At 34.2% G+C, this 18,234-nt stretch overlaps 1 protein-coding gene across 1 annotated transcript; it reads left to right on the top strand.

Annotated features, from left to right (window-relative positions):
- Positions 1 to 4,738: 4,738 nt before the first annotated feature.
- Positions 4,739 to 17,323, top strand: LOC108683134 (hatching enzyme 1.2). The gene is made up of 9 exons (XM_018172421.1): positions 4,739 to 4,794; positions 7,496 to 7,596; positions 7,980 to 8,136; positions 9,087 to 9,277; positions 13,044 to 13,111; positions 13,877 to 14,003; positions 14,740 to 14,866; positions 16,114 to 16,248; positions 17,283 to 17,323. The coding sequence occupies exons 2-9, from the start codon at positions 7,516 to 7,518 to the stop codon at positions 17,321 to 17,323; spliced, it is 927 nt and encodes a 308-aa protein (XP_018027910.1). The 5' UTR covers positions 4,739 to 4,794; positions 7,496 to 7,515.
- The last annotated feature ends 911 nt before the right edge of the window (positions 17,324 to 18,234 follow it).

The raw sequence follows: 18,234 nt of genomic DNA on the forward strand, positions 1-18,234 counted from the left end.
AATCACTTAGCCATTCCGGCCCTGCTAAACCTAAATGCTAAATTACCTCATTCTAACCTCATAATCAAACAGATTAAAATTGAAAACGCATGAAAGTCTTTAAATAACATTGATTATTACTCAGCTTCAGATTTTTGTTTATCCCAGATTGTGAGGTTGTAGATGATCTTCGTCTTCACCATTTATAGAGAATCCAAACTAATCGTACAGAACATACAATTGAATCATCAATACTCATCTCGCTCTGCAAGTGATGCAGGCTTGCTCATAGAGCACGAAACCCTAGGCAGAATGTTAATTTTTTCATTTGGTAAATCTCCGCATGAGGAGGCAAATGTTTATTATATAATCAATTAGTTAGCCCATTGTTTACCCATGCATTATTGTTGGGATATTTGAGCTAAAGAACTCAAGTTATTTGACAGCGTGTAACGTCGATGTGAAATAATGGAAAAATTTGGAGTCAGAAGACTGAAGCAACGCGAAATAGGAATGATTCATGAGTTCGATTCCGGATCGAAATGCTTGTAGGTTCTTTTGGTTGACCGGATTTTCCATGCTCGAAATTTTGTAGATCATGGAAGGAATTTGGTCGATCGAAATTTTGTCAAGAAATAAAAAACTTCGTGGCTCTTCAGAAATATTTCCGCAAGAAGAATTGTTAATAATTAACAGGTCAAATCAAGCTATATAGTATCCTAATTTTCTAATTTTAGGAACCTACTCAGTGTATATATATATATAAATCTTGTATATCTCCGGATATAAATCTTGTCATCAAATTATTATGACGTAGAAGTATTAGAGATTTAGAAACTGTATTGTTAATATAATTGTTTTGAATTGATTTTTGCTTAACTATTTATTGAAGTTTGAATCTGAATGTTAGAGCATAATGTTTAACAGAAAAGAATATAACATATGTTTATGATTAATACATCTGATTTTTTATCACTCAAAAAGGGGGAAATAAAGATGACTCACGATCGTGTTGTTCTGATGTTTTCCACGCACGAGTCATAAGCGAGCCAACACTTGTTGAACGGCGACATATTATTTCTGAGGGGCCAATTTCTACTGAATTCACAAGAAATTCTGCCTCGATTGTATTTAAAAAAACACGCATAAGAAACACGGTCTTATAATACAATGATCATCAATTTAAAAAAAAACAAACATCATGGTCTACAGGAAATTTTTGAGTCAGCTAGACCCGATTTGCTAGAAAATTTTTAACAAAAATTCAGACAAGATGCAATAAGCCTGGAGATAAGAATAGATCAACAGAATAAAAAATATAACTCAGTACTCACTGCAGTGAGTGACAGAGAGCGCATTTTCTTGTCGACGAAAACATGAAGTCACGGACGGACAAGTCACGGACGGACATGACGACCGAGTCACGGACGTACCGACATGACGAGCACGAGAGCGCCTTTTTTCCATACATGAGAGAACGCGCTAAAAAGAGAAATAAAGTAGGACAGGTTTTTCCTTGAAAATTTTCTTTATGGCATGCTTTTGAAAACAAAATGAGGAATTTTAAATCGACATGTATAATAATGTATTAGCTTAGCATTAGATGACAGAATTTTCTTGCTGAAACTCATACGAAAAATGTAATGACCAGAGAATGCATTATATTCCAATTTACAGGGAATCAAAACTTTTCAGATGACTTTAACAGATCAAAAGGCAGGTATCAGCAAGGATGTATAATATATTTAACGACGTTTCGAATGTATCAACATTCATTTTCAAGTTAATAGAAACACCGACGAATGAAACTTTATGTGGAAATAACGTCATCTGAAAAGTTTTGAGTCCTTGCAAATTGGAATGTATATTAGCGTGCATTTTAAGCTTGTTGGTATAAGAATAATAAATATAACATTTCATCTGATAACTNGTGTATTTTAAGCTTGTTGGTATAAGAATAATAAATATAACATTTCATCTGATAACTTTAACATTTTATGGTTACCTGAATAATGCAATAAGCAGATGACTTGCTTAGAAATGATTAAAGATAAGAATATGAGAACTATTCTATAAGATCTTTAAGAGAACTTTTATCGAAGCTATTTTTTTTTATTTTATGAAATATTGAGCTTCATTACAGATTCGACTGGGTATTTCCTTTTCTTTAAAAAGAAATTCATTTATAAATTATTGTCAAAGAAGTGCGAACTTTGTGAAGAAAAAATCGTTCAAATGGTGAAATTTTTTGGAGAGATCATCCAAATAAAGCCTTTAATAACTCACAAATATTTCAACGAAACTAACTAGAAGTTACCTGAGTTTAACATGCACGGTAAACATATAAAAAAGGAGCTTTCTCAATTGAATTTTTTGCAAACAAGCATTGATCTTTAAGAGCACGAGCAATAATATTTTATAAAAATCTGACAATTAATCGGTTAAAATCAAATGAACAAATGTGAACTATTTGCATTGCTGTTCCATGTTAATTTGCGCACGTTGCGAATTTGTTGAGATATTCAGCGTACACATAAATTAATTAATATAACGATTAACATTCAATAGTAGTAACTGTTTTAGTACGACACTTTTCAAACAGATTTTTAAAATTATTTTTAAATGTCGTGATGGATCATACAGTTATTATAGTGTTATTATGCAGCAAATATACTTTTGATCGCCGTCTTTTTGAATTATTGATGTGTAAAAGTTCAACAAATATCTGCGAATAAAAGTTAGTTTACTGCTGAAATATTTTATGCTACTAAAATTAAAAGAAATTAATGATGACTTAATAATTGTTAATCCTAATTAAGATGAATTTTTAGATAATCTAAAAATACAACAAAGTTTATCGGCGAATCGTATTCTAGTCGACGACAAATTCTATACAAATTGCAGAGTATAAGAGTGTGCAGATATTGATATGGTCCAGAGAAGTTAAACGGTTCAGCAACAAATCCTTGCATGGGTTTCTATAAGACGGCTTTCATTTTGATAACCAAAAACTGATTTGAGATTTTAGTTAATACTTGGATATTTTCTGTACGGACAAAACTTAAGGAACTTATATATCGTGGTTAGTCAATTCTAAGAGTCAAAATCAATTTCACTTCGGGTCTGTGTATAATATAAATTAAATTTTCTGTCCTTTGAATATGAAAAGTGCACGCAATTTTTACGTGAAAATTGTAACTGTTCGAAATTTCAAGGATATAAAATTGGTAATAATAATAATAATATATAAATAATAATTTAGGTCTCCCGGGTTTGGAAGTGTAGAAAATGACTCGAAATTCTTGTCAATGTCAGGCCTCAGTAAATGAATGTGATGTCTTATAGCATATGATGCGCGATTATAGAGTATAACGATTGGTTGTTTTATGCATCTTGAAGTTCTCAGTCCTATTTTCAGGACTTCGATGATTAAAATATCATTTCTTTAAGTAGAAGATGAGCTTTATTTACATTTAACTTTATTTAAGGTGACAATTCACCTCAGCAAGGCTAAGGTGGATTTCAATAAAGGGAAAACTGTTGTCTGAAGTTAAAATGGAAATAATTATAAAAAATTGCTTCTATATGAATTTTTTCATCATTTAAATTTTTGAGTTCCAGTTTTGAAGCCGTTTTGGTTGGAAAGGTTTGAAATTAAGCGTTCAGTTAAGCCTAGCTATACAGATATCCTTAACAACTCTGTATCCTTGCCACGGTTTTCTTCTTTGTAGTCTCCTCAATACACGTGTTGCTCACGATAGTGATATGTGTTGTGATCAAATACACTGCACTTACAATGTTGGTTAAGAAAATATTCCAGCAATATGAAACAAACCCGGCCAGAAAATTGGACCAGCACTGTGAGGATTTTTCTTCTTTGTAGTCTCCTCAATACACGTGCTGCTCACGATAGTGATATGTGTTGTGATCAAATACACTGCACTTACAATGTTGATTGTGAAGATATTCCAGCGATACGAAACGAACCCGGCCAAAAAATTGGACCAGCACTGTGAGGACAAGTAATCGCAGATCAACAGTCTTGATCATAAATCAGTAGCAGAACAAATGAGATCCAAATGATATATCGATTTCTTTCAACAAAGAATTGACAGGGAAGCAAATAGCGAGGTTCGATGTGAAAAATTCTGTCTTCAAAAACATGTACGATTATGTGGACTTCAATCGTAGTTTTCAGCTTCAAACTCCCAGTCTTTATTGTTAAAGCATTGTTCTATCCATGAGAATTTCTCGCATTAGCTTTACTACGAAAGCTACAATATTCGTTTCATTAGATGGTTATGAAGGCGTAAACGATTCGTTGCGACGTTGAAAACGTTATGAATTGAACAAACAATATAAAGAAACAAAGAATTTCAACTCATGTGCAAAAGAATGTAATTTATGTGAAATATATAATATATGTATATGATTAATGCAAGCGGCAGTGTCATGCAATTGAAAGTAAATTACAAAAATAATAAAAAGGACTAGAATTATTGTTTTTTAACAGAAGGTTATTTTCCAGTTTCCACTACGATTGTTGTTTCAATTCTATTTTCCTTTATTTCTCGTATCCATTATTATCAGTCTCATTCCAATACATCTCCATACATATGTTGGTAAAAATTTTTACACTTTGCAGTTTTTTCCGTTGCATATTCCTAATCATGTCAATCACTTCTTCCTATTTGTTCATTCCATCATAGCCTGTCTGTTCCAAATCCACATCCCATTTCTAACCCAGCGTATAAATGGAGCGCGTGACCAGATCCGCCTTCAGAAGTTGGTTTTATCTTCTACCAGCAAGTCAAGGTGAGCGGCAAAGTCTGAGTGGTATACTTCTAGATCTTTTAGTAGAGATCTTACTTCTAGATCTTTTAGTAAAGATCTTCTAGATCTTTAGTACAGACAGTAACGATGAAATTTTTCTCCAATGTGAGTTTTTTGAAGACCAGAGAGTGTGTTTTATTAACTTTTGTGTGATGTTTTGTTAATTTTTTTTAAATTTAGATATTTAGTTCGATTTAAAAGTTCACAGATAAGGCTTGCAAGGGACATTTTATTAGAATTTGTAATTATTATTATACCACTGTTTGAAGAAACTATGTTCATTGAAATGAAGGTTTTCAGCGCTTAAATTTATAAAATGGAACAAAATGGTCACTGATTCTCCCGTTTCAATTTACAAATCATTAAATCTATCAAGATATCGAAATTATTTTCAGAGAAGATCATGGTTCTAACAAAATATTTTTTTATCTGTTGCAAACTGGTAATTTTAACTGATAATGGCTAATGCTTATTTGAAACAACGAACAAATGAAATAAATTCTAGCCTGGAAACCTAAATTCTGAACGTACAAGTGAAAATAAAAGTCAAGTTTGCAAAATAAAAAAAATGCATAAATAGTAAATGAAACTTGCACTCTGGTCTTCAAATAATATACTTTTAAAAATTACTTTTTAAAGACAACACTTCCAAAGAATCCAGTGTCTCCAATCTTACAGATGTACAATGAATTTCTCATTTAATTTTCGAATATTAAAAAATTTAATTTTTCATTTTTTTTAATATATAAATTTTTTTCAAAATTATTTATTCTATTAATTGATTCATGCATTGCCTCTGACTTCACACAAGTGTGCAAAATTTCAGATCAATTAGACTAGTAAAAGTGTGTCAAATATCAGTTATAAGATTTGTAGCTGACAAAATTACTTTTTCAATTTTTTTAATATTGAAAACAAATTTTTAAAATTTTTAAAATCATTTATTTTGACATTTGATTTATGCATTGTCTCCAACTTTACACAAGTGTGCAAAATTTCAGATCGATAGGAAAAGTAGAAGTGTATTAAATTTCGATTACATGATTGGTAGCAGACAGACAAACAAACAAACAAGAAGTGAAGTTAAAGAGAAGTGTTGTAAATAATATGCGTTTAAAAAATACTTTTTAAAGACCACACTTCTGAACAATACAGTGTCTTGGATGTTACACATGTACAATGAATTTCTAATTTTATTTTCATATATTGAAAAAAAAAAAATTATTTTTCAAAATTTTTTGAGATATCAAAATTTTGTAAATTTTCAAAATTATTTATTCTGTCAATTGATTCATGCATTGTCTCTGACTTTATGCAATTGTGCAAAATTTCAGATCAATTGGACAGGTCAAATTGTCTCATATATGAATTATTAGATTTGTGGAAGACGAAATTATTTGTAAAATTTTTTTTAATAATGAAAAAAAAAATTTTTAATTGATAAAATTATTCATTCTGTCAATTGATTCATGCATTGTCTTTAACTTTACGCAAGTGTGCCAAATTTCAGATCGGTTGAAAAGGTAAAAGTGTGTTAAATGTCGATTATAAGATTTGTAGCAGACAGACAGACAGACAGACAGACAGACAAACATGAAGTGAAGTTAAAGAGAAGTGTTGTAAAAATAGCATTCTAGATAGCTGTGTCACTGAATTAATTATTGGGGAAGAATTTATCAAAAGAAATTATTGGGGAAGCATGGGATAGGTAAATTTGCGACGGCCTTACGAGAACTTTTGATGAGCTGATCGACCCATCAGATTTTTTTACATATCAAATTTATTATTCACCAATTAATAGTCTTCAATCCACTACGCCGATACGTATTCTTCCATGAATATCTTTAATATAAGCGATTAAAGAGTGTTCGCCTATATTCTCTATGTAAAATTTCGAATTAATAATTTTTTGTTCTTTTTTATTTGTATGAACTGTTGATACACGATTATGAGGTGAATTTCAAGCAGATCGATCAGTTAATATTGTTACCTGAAAGCAATGTTTGGAAACTATCACATGGAGTATTATATATCAGCACCTCACAAGCCGTTGGGATCGTAAAAACGCCTCTAGATTTCTAAAAAGTAGCTTTATATTCAATTCGTGAGACTAAATTTGATCTGCTTGTAATGTGTTATCGAAATCGTGAGCCCACAATCTTCAGAAAAAAAGTTTAATTCAGAACATTATTCTCTGAAAATGTTACTTCAATGTGACCGTAAAATTTTACTATAATTAGGCTGTAATTGATTCATGATTTATCAATGTGAAATTTATTTAAAAATGTCAATATTCGGTTACTTTTGTAGCCCTGCAACGTTATACTAATGCTAAGCATTTTGATCAGTTTATTTTCATTTAAGGTCTCTTTAGTTTACTGTGTACTACTTTTAGTTAACGCTGCTCAACAATTTTAACTACTTAGCAAAAGATATCTTAGAAATGCATCCTAGTTCATTTGCCAACATTTTATCCTTAATATCATCAGTTTTGCATTGAATTAATGCTGTAAAGATTGCTGTAGAATTAATTCTGCGTTTAATAATTGATTTGTATGAAAATTTTTAATTTGAATCTGCCTATTTAAATTTGTGAATGCATCGTATACGAGTTTGGTCATCATGGTTAATAGAACTGATAACCTACCATAAAATAAATAAAATCTATTTGTTTCATTTCCAGTTTCTCTGAAGGAGTTCAATATGGCACGAGGAAAGGCGCATCCAGCGCTGCTGGCGCTGTGTTTCTGCTGCGTTGCTACGGCCGTCACCGCTGCCCCGATGGTACAGTACATTTATTGTAACATTTCATTACATAACGAATTTTCCCACTTACATTTCATAACGAATTCTCCCACTTTCATTACATAACGAATTCTCCCACTTTCATTACATAACGAATTTTCCCACTTTCATTACATAACGAATTATCCCACTTTCATTACATAACGAATTTTCTCACACAAACTGAGGTTTTGCATTCCGTGACAACCGATTGTGGTTCGTTGTGATTCGCCCTGTACTCTTCCACTTATGGACTAAGGACCCAATAGTCTTCCTGTCAAAATATATTAATTGGCTAAAGAAGTTACCAAAAGCTACAAGATGGCAGGAGGAAATGCACTACAGAGTTTTATACCTGTTACTGATATGTCTGATTTCACAAGGGCGGGATTCCGCGAGCGGACGGGTCTGTTTTGGTCGGCGACATCCTCTACTCCGCGGCGCAGTGGCAAAGTTTGCTCGCTAGGAACTTGAATTCTAAAGAAAGGCTTTGGCCGAAAAACAACGGTGTCGTCAAAATTCCCTACAAGATATCAAATCGTGAGTTGATACGATTTCATTTCAGTGCAATAGTGAGTAAATGTGGGTGCAAGGGAGGTCTTTTTCACCGTTTTTCACAACAGTACATATAATTCCTAATGATGGTGTCAAAAATTTATATTTTGGATTTGCTTCGAAGGGTTTGAATACGCAAGTTTCTCTTAACTTCGTATTAAAATCGGTTCCTGTAAAGCAAACCAACAAAGTAGAGTAATATAATTGCGTATAAAATTAGGATTGAACATGAGGTAAACTAGTAAAATACTTTAATCCGTGCCTGAACACATATAAGATCCAAAATCACTCGTAAATATTCACAACATGATTCCTAATTAAAACGTGTACCAAATATTCCCTTCAACCAGTTAGGTCGAGAGCCAACATCGAACTAAAAGTAGATTGAAATCTACAAAGTTGCGTAAGAAGTACACGCACCACACGAACGATTTATTTAAAAAAATGTATTTATTAAAAAAAACGTACGCCTATGGATATTAAATTAAAAAAAAATTAGACGTCTATCTGCAAATAGTTTCAGCGCAATTCAATAAAAAGTTAAAACCAACGGTGCTCAATATCAGAACATTACACGAATCAATTAGACCACACAGATCTTTCTAATAATTGTCTCATTATAGACAACTTCAATGGCGTAATTTTTTAAGCAGTATAGCTCCATCACATACGCTGGTTAAAGTTGAGAGATGCGAAAGAAATGAATCTCTCTAGTATCATAAATTACTTTCCCGGGAAGCTTAAGTTGAATTGCTGTTGTTTGTTAATTAATTTGGAGGGATCTCCTTTTGCTAGGTGTTACACTATTAACTAATGTGTTTCAACAATTGAAAAATCGACATGTAAACTCACTAAGACTAATATAAATCTTAAGAAATCGTTGCTTCACACATTAATTAAATAAACGAGTCAACCGTTTTGCTTGAATCCTACAGCTGATCTGAACGTGACTCTGCTGAAGCTGGGGTTCAGCGCCTGGGAGTCTGAGACGTGCGTTCAGTTCCCCAAGGCATCGGGCAAAGACAAAGAGTACTTGGATATCAGTATAGGAGATGGCTGTTACTCCTTAGTTGGTTACATAAAGAACGATGTCACAACTGTCAGTATCTCCGGGGAGGCTTGTGATGTGAGTACCGCTTTGAAATGCGTATTTTAAGCACAATGTTTGGTTGGTGTGGTTGCAAGAGTTAATTGAAAGCTTTATGGTTCGTAGGACCAGGTAACAAATGTGAAGAACTTTTTGTTGCAATGTGAGTAGCGTTTTATTATATGTCTACGCAATTTTCAGATGTATGGGTCTGAATTTGAGAGGAAAAGCATTTAATTTTGAACTTCTTATAATGTAATACAAGCTACCTCATTCAGAAGAATATTATTGAGAAATTTTATACCTGAAATTACCTGGTGCATTGCAAAAAAAACTCTTATCTTTAATCTTTATCGGACAGGGTTAGTACAATTGTACCTGAACTCCGTACGATCAAAACGCTGTAAAATTATGCGGTCTAACAAAGGGTTGAGGTGTTTCTGATACTTATACTTTTTGCCAACGTAAGAAGCAACTCGCATTCTATTTAATTATGCGGTCCATCATGATTTAAATTCTACGTTTTATGATATTAGGACTATTTCACCTATATTTAATGAAGTTTATAGCGTGATAACTAAATAGGAAGTTGCCTGTAAAGAGTCACGTGTTTAATAATATGGTTCATTCCATTTTGAAATCATCGTATTAAAATGCATATTGCCTGTTGAAACCCTTTTGTATCAAGAAACTTCGATAAAAAATGACTCATATATGCAATGAAAAATTCAATAAGTGTATATTTTTCATGAATCACAAAATAAAGTTTATGCAAATACGAACAAAGTTTTTGTTTATTCAAAACAATATATGAAATGTGATTTAACTTATTTCTGCTGTGTATTTTTTTATTTATATGTATTAATCATGTTTAAAGAAGTTCTTAGACCTCACGGCTTTACATGTTAGTTTTGTTCTATCGCGTACACTGGATACCAGCATATGAGACGTGCAGTTAAGTGATTACTGTTGAACAGCATAAACGTCAAAGTATGTTAGGTGATGAGATTGATACTCTTAGCGATACGATGCCAACTCGAGCTTTATTATTTCAATAACATACTGCTAAACGTCGTGTCGGAAAAGACATTCTCAAACATCCGCAGAAAGATTTTTTTCCGACGTATTCTTTATCACTAATTGTGGAATAATTTTGACAATTTTACAGGTAAATGGCGTCACCCACGAGTTCGGCCATTCAATGGGGCTTGAGCACGAACAGTCCCGCAGCGACAGGTGCGTGAGAACGACGATAAAGGCCAGAACTACGATAAAGAAAAGTAAATGATTGTAGGAGGAAAAGATGGGCGCATATAAATAGTTAGAGTAGTTGCGGGTGTATGATGTTCTGTGGGTTGGAAACATGGGGAGTGTGGCTTCCTATTTTTCTTCACGATTGTCATAAAAAATTGTTGAGCTCAGAAATATGACGAGTGTCATGCAGGATGTCAAATTATTTGTAAAACACTAGAGACAAATTCATGGGCCTCCGTGTTTCAATGAAAGCGTCATCAGTCACACTTTTTTTATGTAGCGTTGAAAAGTTTGGGGTAGATTAGTTGCAATGGGTAAAACTTTTTCAGTGAATTTTTTAGCTGAATATTTAAGTCAGGGATCTCGAGCGAGCATGAGATAAGGTTTATTGTTGGGTAGAGATAAATGCGAAGGTGCGTGATGCTAACGATGGTACGTGTGCACAAGGAATTTAAAAGCAAAGAAAATGCCAAGACAATTCACCATATCGATATTGAAAACGTTTCGGAGTCCAGAACTGGGCTCCGAAACGTTTTCAATATCGATATGGTGAATTTGCTTGGTGTTTTCTTTGCTTTTAAATTCCTTGTGAACTTACGATATAAGCAGACTGATAATATAAGTACTTATGGTACGTGTGGTCATGTAGACTGTGGAAGTGGGCGCTAACCACTCTTATAGCGAAGTGGTAGCGGCATAAAGATGAGTGTGCCGAGTGCTCCCAATCGCTACTTAAATATGTAGCGGGCGCTACCGCTACCGCTACAATTGCTTAAATGTAGCGCCGCTACCGCTACATGTAGCGCGCTACTGCCCACCTCTGGAAATATCATCAGGAAGCAATCATCCTGATGATATCATCCGAGCGCGCTGTTGGTAACCTTCCAAGACCTGGTCGTTCAATGAAACTAACGGACGGTAATGCGAGGTGGATTAACAGAAAGGTACAGAAGAACCCGTTTGTTGCCCGTGGTGAAATTAAAAACGACCTGGAGGAATCTTGGATTGATGTAGAAAATGACACAAATCAGCAGAGCTTTAAATCGTACTGGTCCTATATCAAGATCCTCACAAAGATTCCTCTGTTGAAGTACCGACACGTGAAAACCACAAGATTTGGGAGGGAAATCGGACCAAATCCTGGTCGGACGAAACAAAAATTGAACTTTCCAAAGGAATTTGATCGAACCTTGACATAGGACCAGTACGATTTAGAGCTCTGCTGATTGTGTCCTTTTCTACATCAATCTAAGATTCCTCCTGGTCACTTTTAATTTCACCACGAGCAACAAACGGGTACTTCTGTACCTTCTGTTGATCCACTTTGCATTACCGTCCGTTAGTTTCCTTGGACGACCAGGTCTTAATTGGAAGGTTAGCAACAGCATGCTCGGATGATATCATCGGGATGATTGCTTTCTGATGATATTTCCAACTGTACTCAATGATAGATCAGGCTCCATGGATATTATTCGATACCTCTTCCGTTTCTTGAGACAATCTATGATCTTTTGACGCAAATCTGTCGCCAACTCTCGAGTTTTAGCCATTTAAAATTAGATTTTAAACAACAAGCTGAATATTATCTTCACCGGAACACAAAATCTCGTAAGCAAGAGCAAACTGCTCTGATTGGCCAATTATAAATAGATAACGTTATGAGGTCAGTGGAACGTCTGAAGTGAAAAGCGAAACTTGTGTACTTCAAAAAAGTTAATTTTGTTTATTTTTGAACATGTACCCAATACTTTTGCGTGGGTTAATTTTTCTATTTATTGAATAAAATCTAAACAATGCATGTTTTTCAATATTTCTTCTATATAATGTTTCTAGTACCATTAGCAATATACTGACCAAATATTATAAAAAATCTCGCACTTTAACTTGAGATATGAAGAAAATTGCAATGCATCCAATACTTTTGCGAGCCACTGTATACTTAATGAAGTGTATAGCGTGATAACTAAATAGGAAGTTGCCTGCAAAGGGTCACGTGTTTAATAATATGGTTCATTCCATTTTGAAATCATCGTATTTAAATGCATATTGCCGTTGAATCCTTTTCTTATAAAAAACTTCGATAAAAATGACTCATATATGCAATGAAAAATTCAATAAGTGTATATTTTTCATGAATCACAAAATAAAGTTTATGCAAATACGAACAAAGTTTTTGTTTATTCAAAACAATATATGAAATGTGATTTAACTTATTTCTGCTGTGTATTTTTTTATTTATATGTATTAATCATGTTTAAAGAAGTTCTTAGACCTCACGGCTTTACATGTTAGTTTTGTTCTATCGCGTACACTGGATACCAGCATATGAGACGTGCAGTTAAGTGATTACTGTTGAACAGCATAAACGTCAAAGTATGTCAGGTGATGAGATTGATACTCTTAGCGATACGATGCCAACTCGAGCTTTATTATTTCAATAACATACTGCTAAACGTCGTGTCGGAAAAGACATTCTCAAACATCCGCAGAAAGATTTTTTTCCGACGTATTCTTTATCACTAATTGGGGAATCATTTTGACCATTTTACAGCTTAAAGGCGTCACCCACGAGTTAGGCCATTCAATGGGGCTTGAGCACGAACAGTCCCGCAGCGACAGGTGCGTGAGAACGACGATAAAGGCCAGAACTACGATAAAGAAAAGTAAATGATTGTAGGAGGAAAAGATGGGCGCATATAAATAGTTAGAGTAGTTGCGGGTGTATGATGTTCTGTGGGTTGGAAACATGGGGAGTGTGGCTTCCTATTTTTCTTCACGATTGTCATAAAAAATTGTTGAGCTCAGAAATATGACGAGTGTCATGCAGGATGTCAAATTATTTGTAAAACACTAGAGACAAATTCATGGGCCTCCGTGTTTCAATGAAAGCGTCATCAGTCACACTTTTTTTATGTAGCGTTGAAAAGTTTGGGGTAGATTAGTTGCAATGGGTAAAACTTTTTCAGTGAATTTTTTAGCTGAATATTTAAGTCAGGGATCTCGAGCGAGCATGAGATAAGGTTTATTGTTGGGTAGAGATAAATGCGAAGGTGCGTGATGCTAACGATGGTACGTGTGCACAAGGAATTTAAAAGCAAAGAAAATGCCAAGACAATTCACCATATCGATATTGAAAACGTTTCGGAGTCCAGAACTGGGCTCCGAAACGTTTTCAATATCGATATGGTGAATTTGCTTGGTGTTTTCTTTGCTTTTAAATTCCTTGTGAACTTACGATATAAGCAGACTGATAATATAAGTACTTATGGTACGTGTGGTCATGTAGACTGTGGAAGTGGGCGCTAACCACTCTTATAGCGAAGTGGTAGCGGCATAAAGATGAGTGTGCCGAGTGCTCCCAATTGATCATGTTTGAATTTGTAGGGATGATCACATCACCGTCATCTGGGACAACATAATGCCAGGCGATGAAATTCAGTTTGTAAAAGAAAATACCATTAACTTCGGCGTGCCGTACGACTACTCTTCCCTCATGCAATATCAGGCTGGGGTGAGAATTATGTGGACATCGAATCTTATCGTAAAATTAAACTTGATTAATTCACGCTCATGATTGAATCGGGCACTTGATTGCAGTTCACCGACATTCTGCTTAACACATAATGGCCTTCAAAATAATAACCCATTGAAATCGAATCACTTACTCTTCCAATTTCCTGGGTCAAATTAATGATAATGAATGCATCACAATTTATTAAAAATGTTGAAACGCAACTTCTCTGAAATTTTAATAATTTCTATATTCAAATGATGAGCTTCGTGCAAATTGCATGAACGTGATCTTCATAAATTGAATAACCTAAGTTAATTTAAGCTAAAAGAAGTCGCATTTAGGTAAAAATGCAGCAATTACCCAGGTTATCTTGATAATGGATCGAATTGAAGAAAATTCACCTTATTATGATCCTTTCTTTCGCTCCTTGTTTCAAGCCTTGTACACCTGTCTTTTGGATTGAATGTCGTTTATTATTGATGCTCATAACTTTCATGTATTTAAATGTGTATGTAGATCAACTTTCATGTATTTAAAAATGTGGATTATTTCAAAGTGATTAGTAGATTATAAATTAGATGAAGATCTTCTCTTATCGTACTAATAGACTAGTTTTATAAGTTAAACGATTCTGTATTTAATTTGAAAGTTTTTGGGTATATTTTAGTCTAATAGAGTAATGAAATTCTTTAACATTTGTGGTTTGAATACTGTTAATTTTGGACTTGTGCAGGCGGGAGCAAAAGACGGCATGCGCGCGATGCTCACTAAAGACGCACGTTTTCAGGAAATTATTGGAAACACAGAAGGGATTTCCCACATGAACTTGTTGCTTGTGAACACCATGTACAATTGCATAGGTAAGGACCGTTCAATGTTCAATTTAGACATAGGTAAGGACCGTTCAATGCTGGGCAATGTCAATTCCTACATGAGCCATGCAGAGGCAAATATAATATGTGTGCTGGGCAGGCTTTTGTTCCAATCCACGGTCCAAGTGAATTCTCTTCAATCATATTTCTTCAATCTTAGGGTTTTCGTTAGTATAATGTGAATACTTAAAAACTGATGAGACCATATAATGAAATTCGTTTTCTGGACGTATCTGTAAATAGAAAGTACCAAATTAAGAGAAATAGGCATGACTGGATTGGAGCCATTTGGCAAAAATAGCATGTCTGCTTAACTGGCTGCTTTCTCCTCTGGAAAATTTTGTGAGTAGAGCTCTTCATGAAATCGGGAAACATGCATTACTCACTATTTACGGATTTTAATTGAAAATGATTTAATGAGTAGCGTGATGAACAATATGAACAGTGAAACAAAATATGTATTAGACACTAATTAGTGGCTACTCTCAATTAAATAAGTGGATTCGTAGCTTTTGTTATTATTATTATTACCACTTTTTTTCTTTAACTTCACTTCTTGTTGTTTGTCTGTCCACTACAAATCTTATAATCGATATTTAACACACTTCTATACCTATCCGATCGATTTGAAATTTTGCAAACTCGCGTCAAGTCGGAGACAATGCATGAATCAATTGACAGAAAAAAATTAAATTTTTTATTCAATATTTAAAAACAAAATAAGAAATCCATTATACATGTGTAACATCAGAGACACCAGCCTCTTTAGAAGTGCAGTCTTTAAAAAGTAATTTTTAAATGCATAATAATTTTTTTATTACACTATACAGTTTTTTATTAAATTATCTGATTTTATATTAAATTATTTAATATTGTTACTATTTCAATTCGAAATATTTCTATTAAACTAGATGGCCCTGCGAAACAATAAATACCATGTATAGAGTTAAATAGCCATCCTGATATGGGGAAACAGGGTGAAGTGTTATATAATCATACAAATAGGAGTATTTTTTATTTATACCACTATTTTATTTGAGGATGTCAAAGATAGAATAAGAAAAATTTATCCACATTGGGTTATGCTACATAAAGTTATTCACTTTCCAATTGACAAATGATAAGTGAGCATGCCACAGCGCAGTCAATTCATTAGGCGATCATTTTCAGCCATAAAAATCGTGAAAATCAGGAGGGCATATTAAATTAATTGATTTGTTCACTCATTGTGTAAGGCGACTGGCTAGCGGCGTGCAGCAAGAAGTCTGAACCATGCAAGAACTTCGGCTACACCAAGAAGGACTGCAGTTGCGCTTGCCCTTTGGGCACGTCGGGCAAAAACTGCGAGAACCTGGACATGAGCTACAACGGTGAGACTCGCAGGCAGCAAATTTTAGCTTATTATTTAAAGATCGAGTCTGCTGATACGCGGAGGGAAAATCCCGCATACTAGCTGCTCAAATGGAGACGTTGTGCAATGTTTGAGGGGAAAGAGACGTCGTAAATTACTCCAACTGTCAGTTCACAACGGGTGGCATGGTAAAGGCGAAGTCAATGAGGGGCGAAGAATAATACGTGGCCAGTGGTCGGCCTATCCAATTAGTTATAGTCGACCGTTGGCCATTCCTCGGCCACCTGAAAGCGACCAGTTCCCGCGAAGAAAGGTCTGGCTAGGATATCATATTACAAAGAGTACAAGCTCGAGGGTAGCGACTGGCCGAGCTTTGGGCAGATCAAGGATTTTACACGATGGTCGCGAAAACCTCGCTCTCAGACTTCGCTGCCAGATATTGTGACTCAGACTTCGCTGCACCACATTTAGTGTCACAATATCTGGTGTTCATTTGGCGCGATACGCTGGCTTGTGTGCATGAACTTTCTACTGAAGCACCAGTAATGTTTTCCGTAGGAAAACGTAACCCTCAGTACGCTTTCAGCTGTCTAAATAATGGGAATTTAACACACTTTCAAAATATGCTACTAACTCGTTAATACCTTGAATTTTTAGTTCCTAAAGAAAGTAATTTTTTGGATCTGTCAATTCGTAACTTAACTAAACTCATAGTTAAGTCAGTTAAGTGAAATCATCTCCGCCCTCGAAAAACGCTGGCTGTGTCATGCAAGATAGATACATCTCACTGTCACTGGCCATTGCTAAGAGGTATCTCTAAATATTTCCCCTGTTTACATGGATGTCACAAATGAAAATTATCAACTTACATTAGAAATGAATGTGTCATTATGTTAAATAGACTTAATAAACTCTTATGAGATGAAATTTTGCGATTGAGGTTTAATTAGGACCTGATCAAAAACATATTTCAGTTCACGAACAAATAAATTTCATTTTTTATACCATAAGACTTTGAATGTTTCGTTGTTTAGCGTTCACATTTCCCCTCAGATGCCCTAGTAAAGAAGATCGCTCCGATATATAGTATATAGTATATAGTATATAGTATATAGTATATAGTATATAGTATATAGTATATAGTATATAGTATATAGTATATAGTATGTAGGCTGGTCATATAAATTCATACTTTGCTTGTATAATTAATTATCTATTATTGTGTGCGTTTCCGAACGTATTTCCTATTGTATGAAGCTGGAGAATATTTTGTGATGGAAAAATTATTATTTTATTTACAAATTTCATAATGAAGTCCCTACTATCTCAAACTATATCAATAGGAATATATTCGCGTTTTTTGCATTGTTTATTTCAGCGGAACCTCCAGTATCTAATCTATGATTTAGAAAATAAAACTGAATCAAAGATCTGAAAATATTGACTAAAGAAATAATTTGAAGGCAGGGACTGGTTTTAATCTAAGTTTGTTTGTTTGGTTTTAATTTATTGCATTCGAGATTTTTTATATATAATAATAATTCCGAGTTTAAATGAGATTTAAATTTTGTTTTAAAAATTGCGTTGCTACAGAGGAACAACCATATGCTTGATCATATATAGGGATGACTAGCAGTTATTGCATTCGATTCATGCAACGTACGTAGTCATACAATAAGGCTCTCTATTGCAGCGATTAACTGGTCTGATGACGTAATGGTTACAACGGTTGAGATTTTTTAATGGTTATACACACTCTCTATTGTTTAAATGCTAGTTTTGTGGTATCAGCATACTGAAAATATGTTCCCGCCTTCTTAGTGAGTCGTAATTGGATGAAAATGAACATTTCGGCTAGGAACTCAAAAAACCTAGCTGCCGTTGATGCCTAGCCGCGCATAGAAACGATCGTAGTGCCTGGGCCAGCTCGTGGAACTTATTTTACGGACACGCCTCGTATTTATAAATGTCTTATTAGGTGAATTGAGGAAACAATACGAAAATT

The sequence above is a fragment of the Hyalella azteca genome, unplaced genomic scaffold (genome assembly GCF_000764305.2).
Source record: "Hyalella azteca isolate HAZT.00-mixed unplaced genomic scaffold, Hazt_2.0.2 contig8982, whole genome shotgun sequence".
NCBI lineage: Eukaryota > Metazoa > Arthropoda > Malacostraca > Amphipoda > Hyalellidae > Hyalella > Hyalella azteca.

Excerpts from the sequence above, each read along its gene's own strand:
- LOC108683134 (XM_018172421.1), top strand. The coding sequence starts at position 7,516 with ATGGCACGAGGAAAGGCGCATCCAGCGCTGCTGGCGCTGTGTTTCTGC. Across the intron at positions 13,112-13,876 it reads GAACAGTCCCGCAGCGACAG|GGATGATCACATCACCGTCA; the intron begins GTGCGTGAGAAC and ends TTGAATTTGTAG. Across the intron at positions 14,004-14,739 it reads TCATGCAATATCAGGCTGGG|GCGGGAGCAAAAGACGGCAT; the intron begins GTGAGAATTATG and ends GGACTTGTGCAG.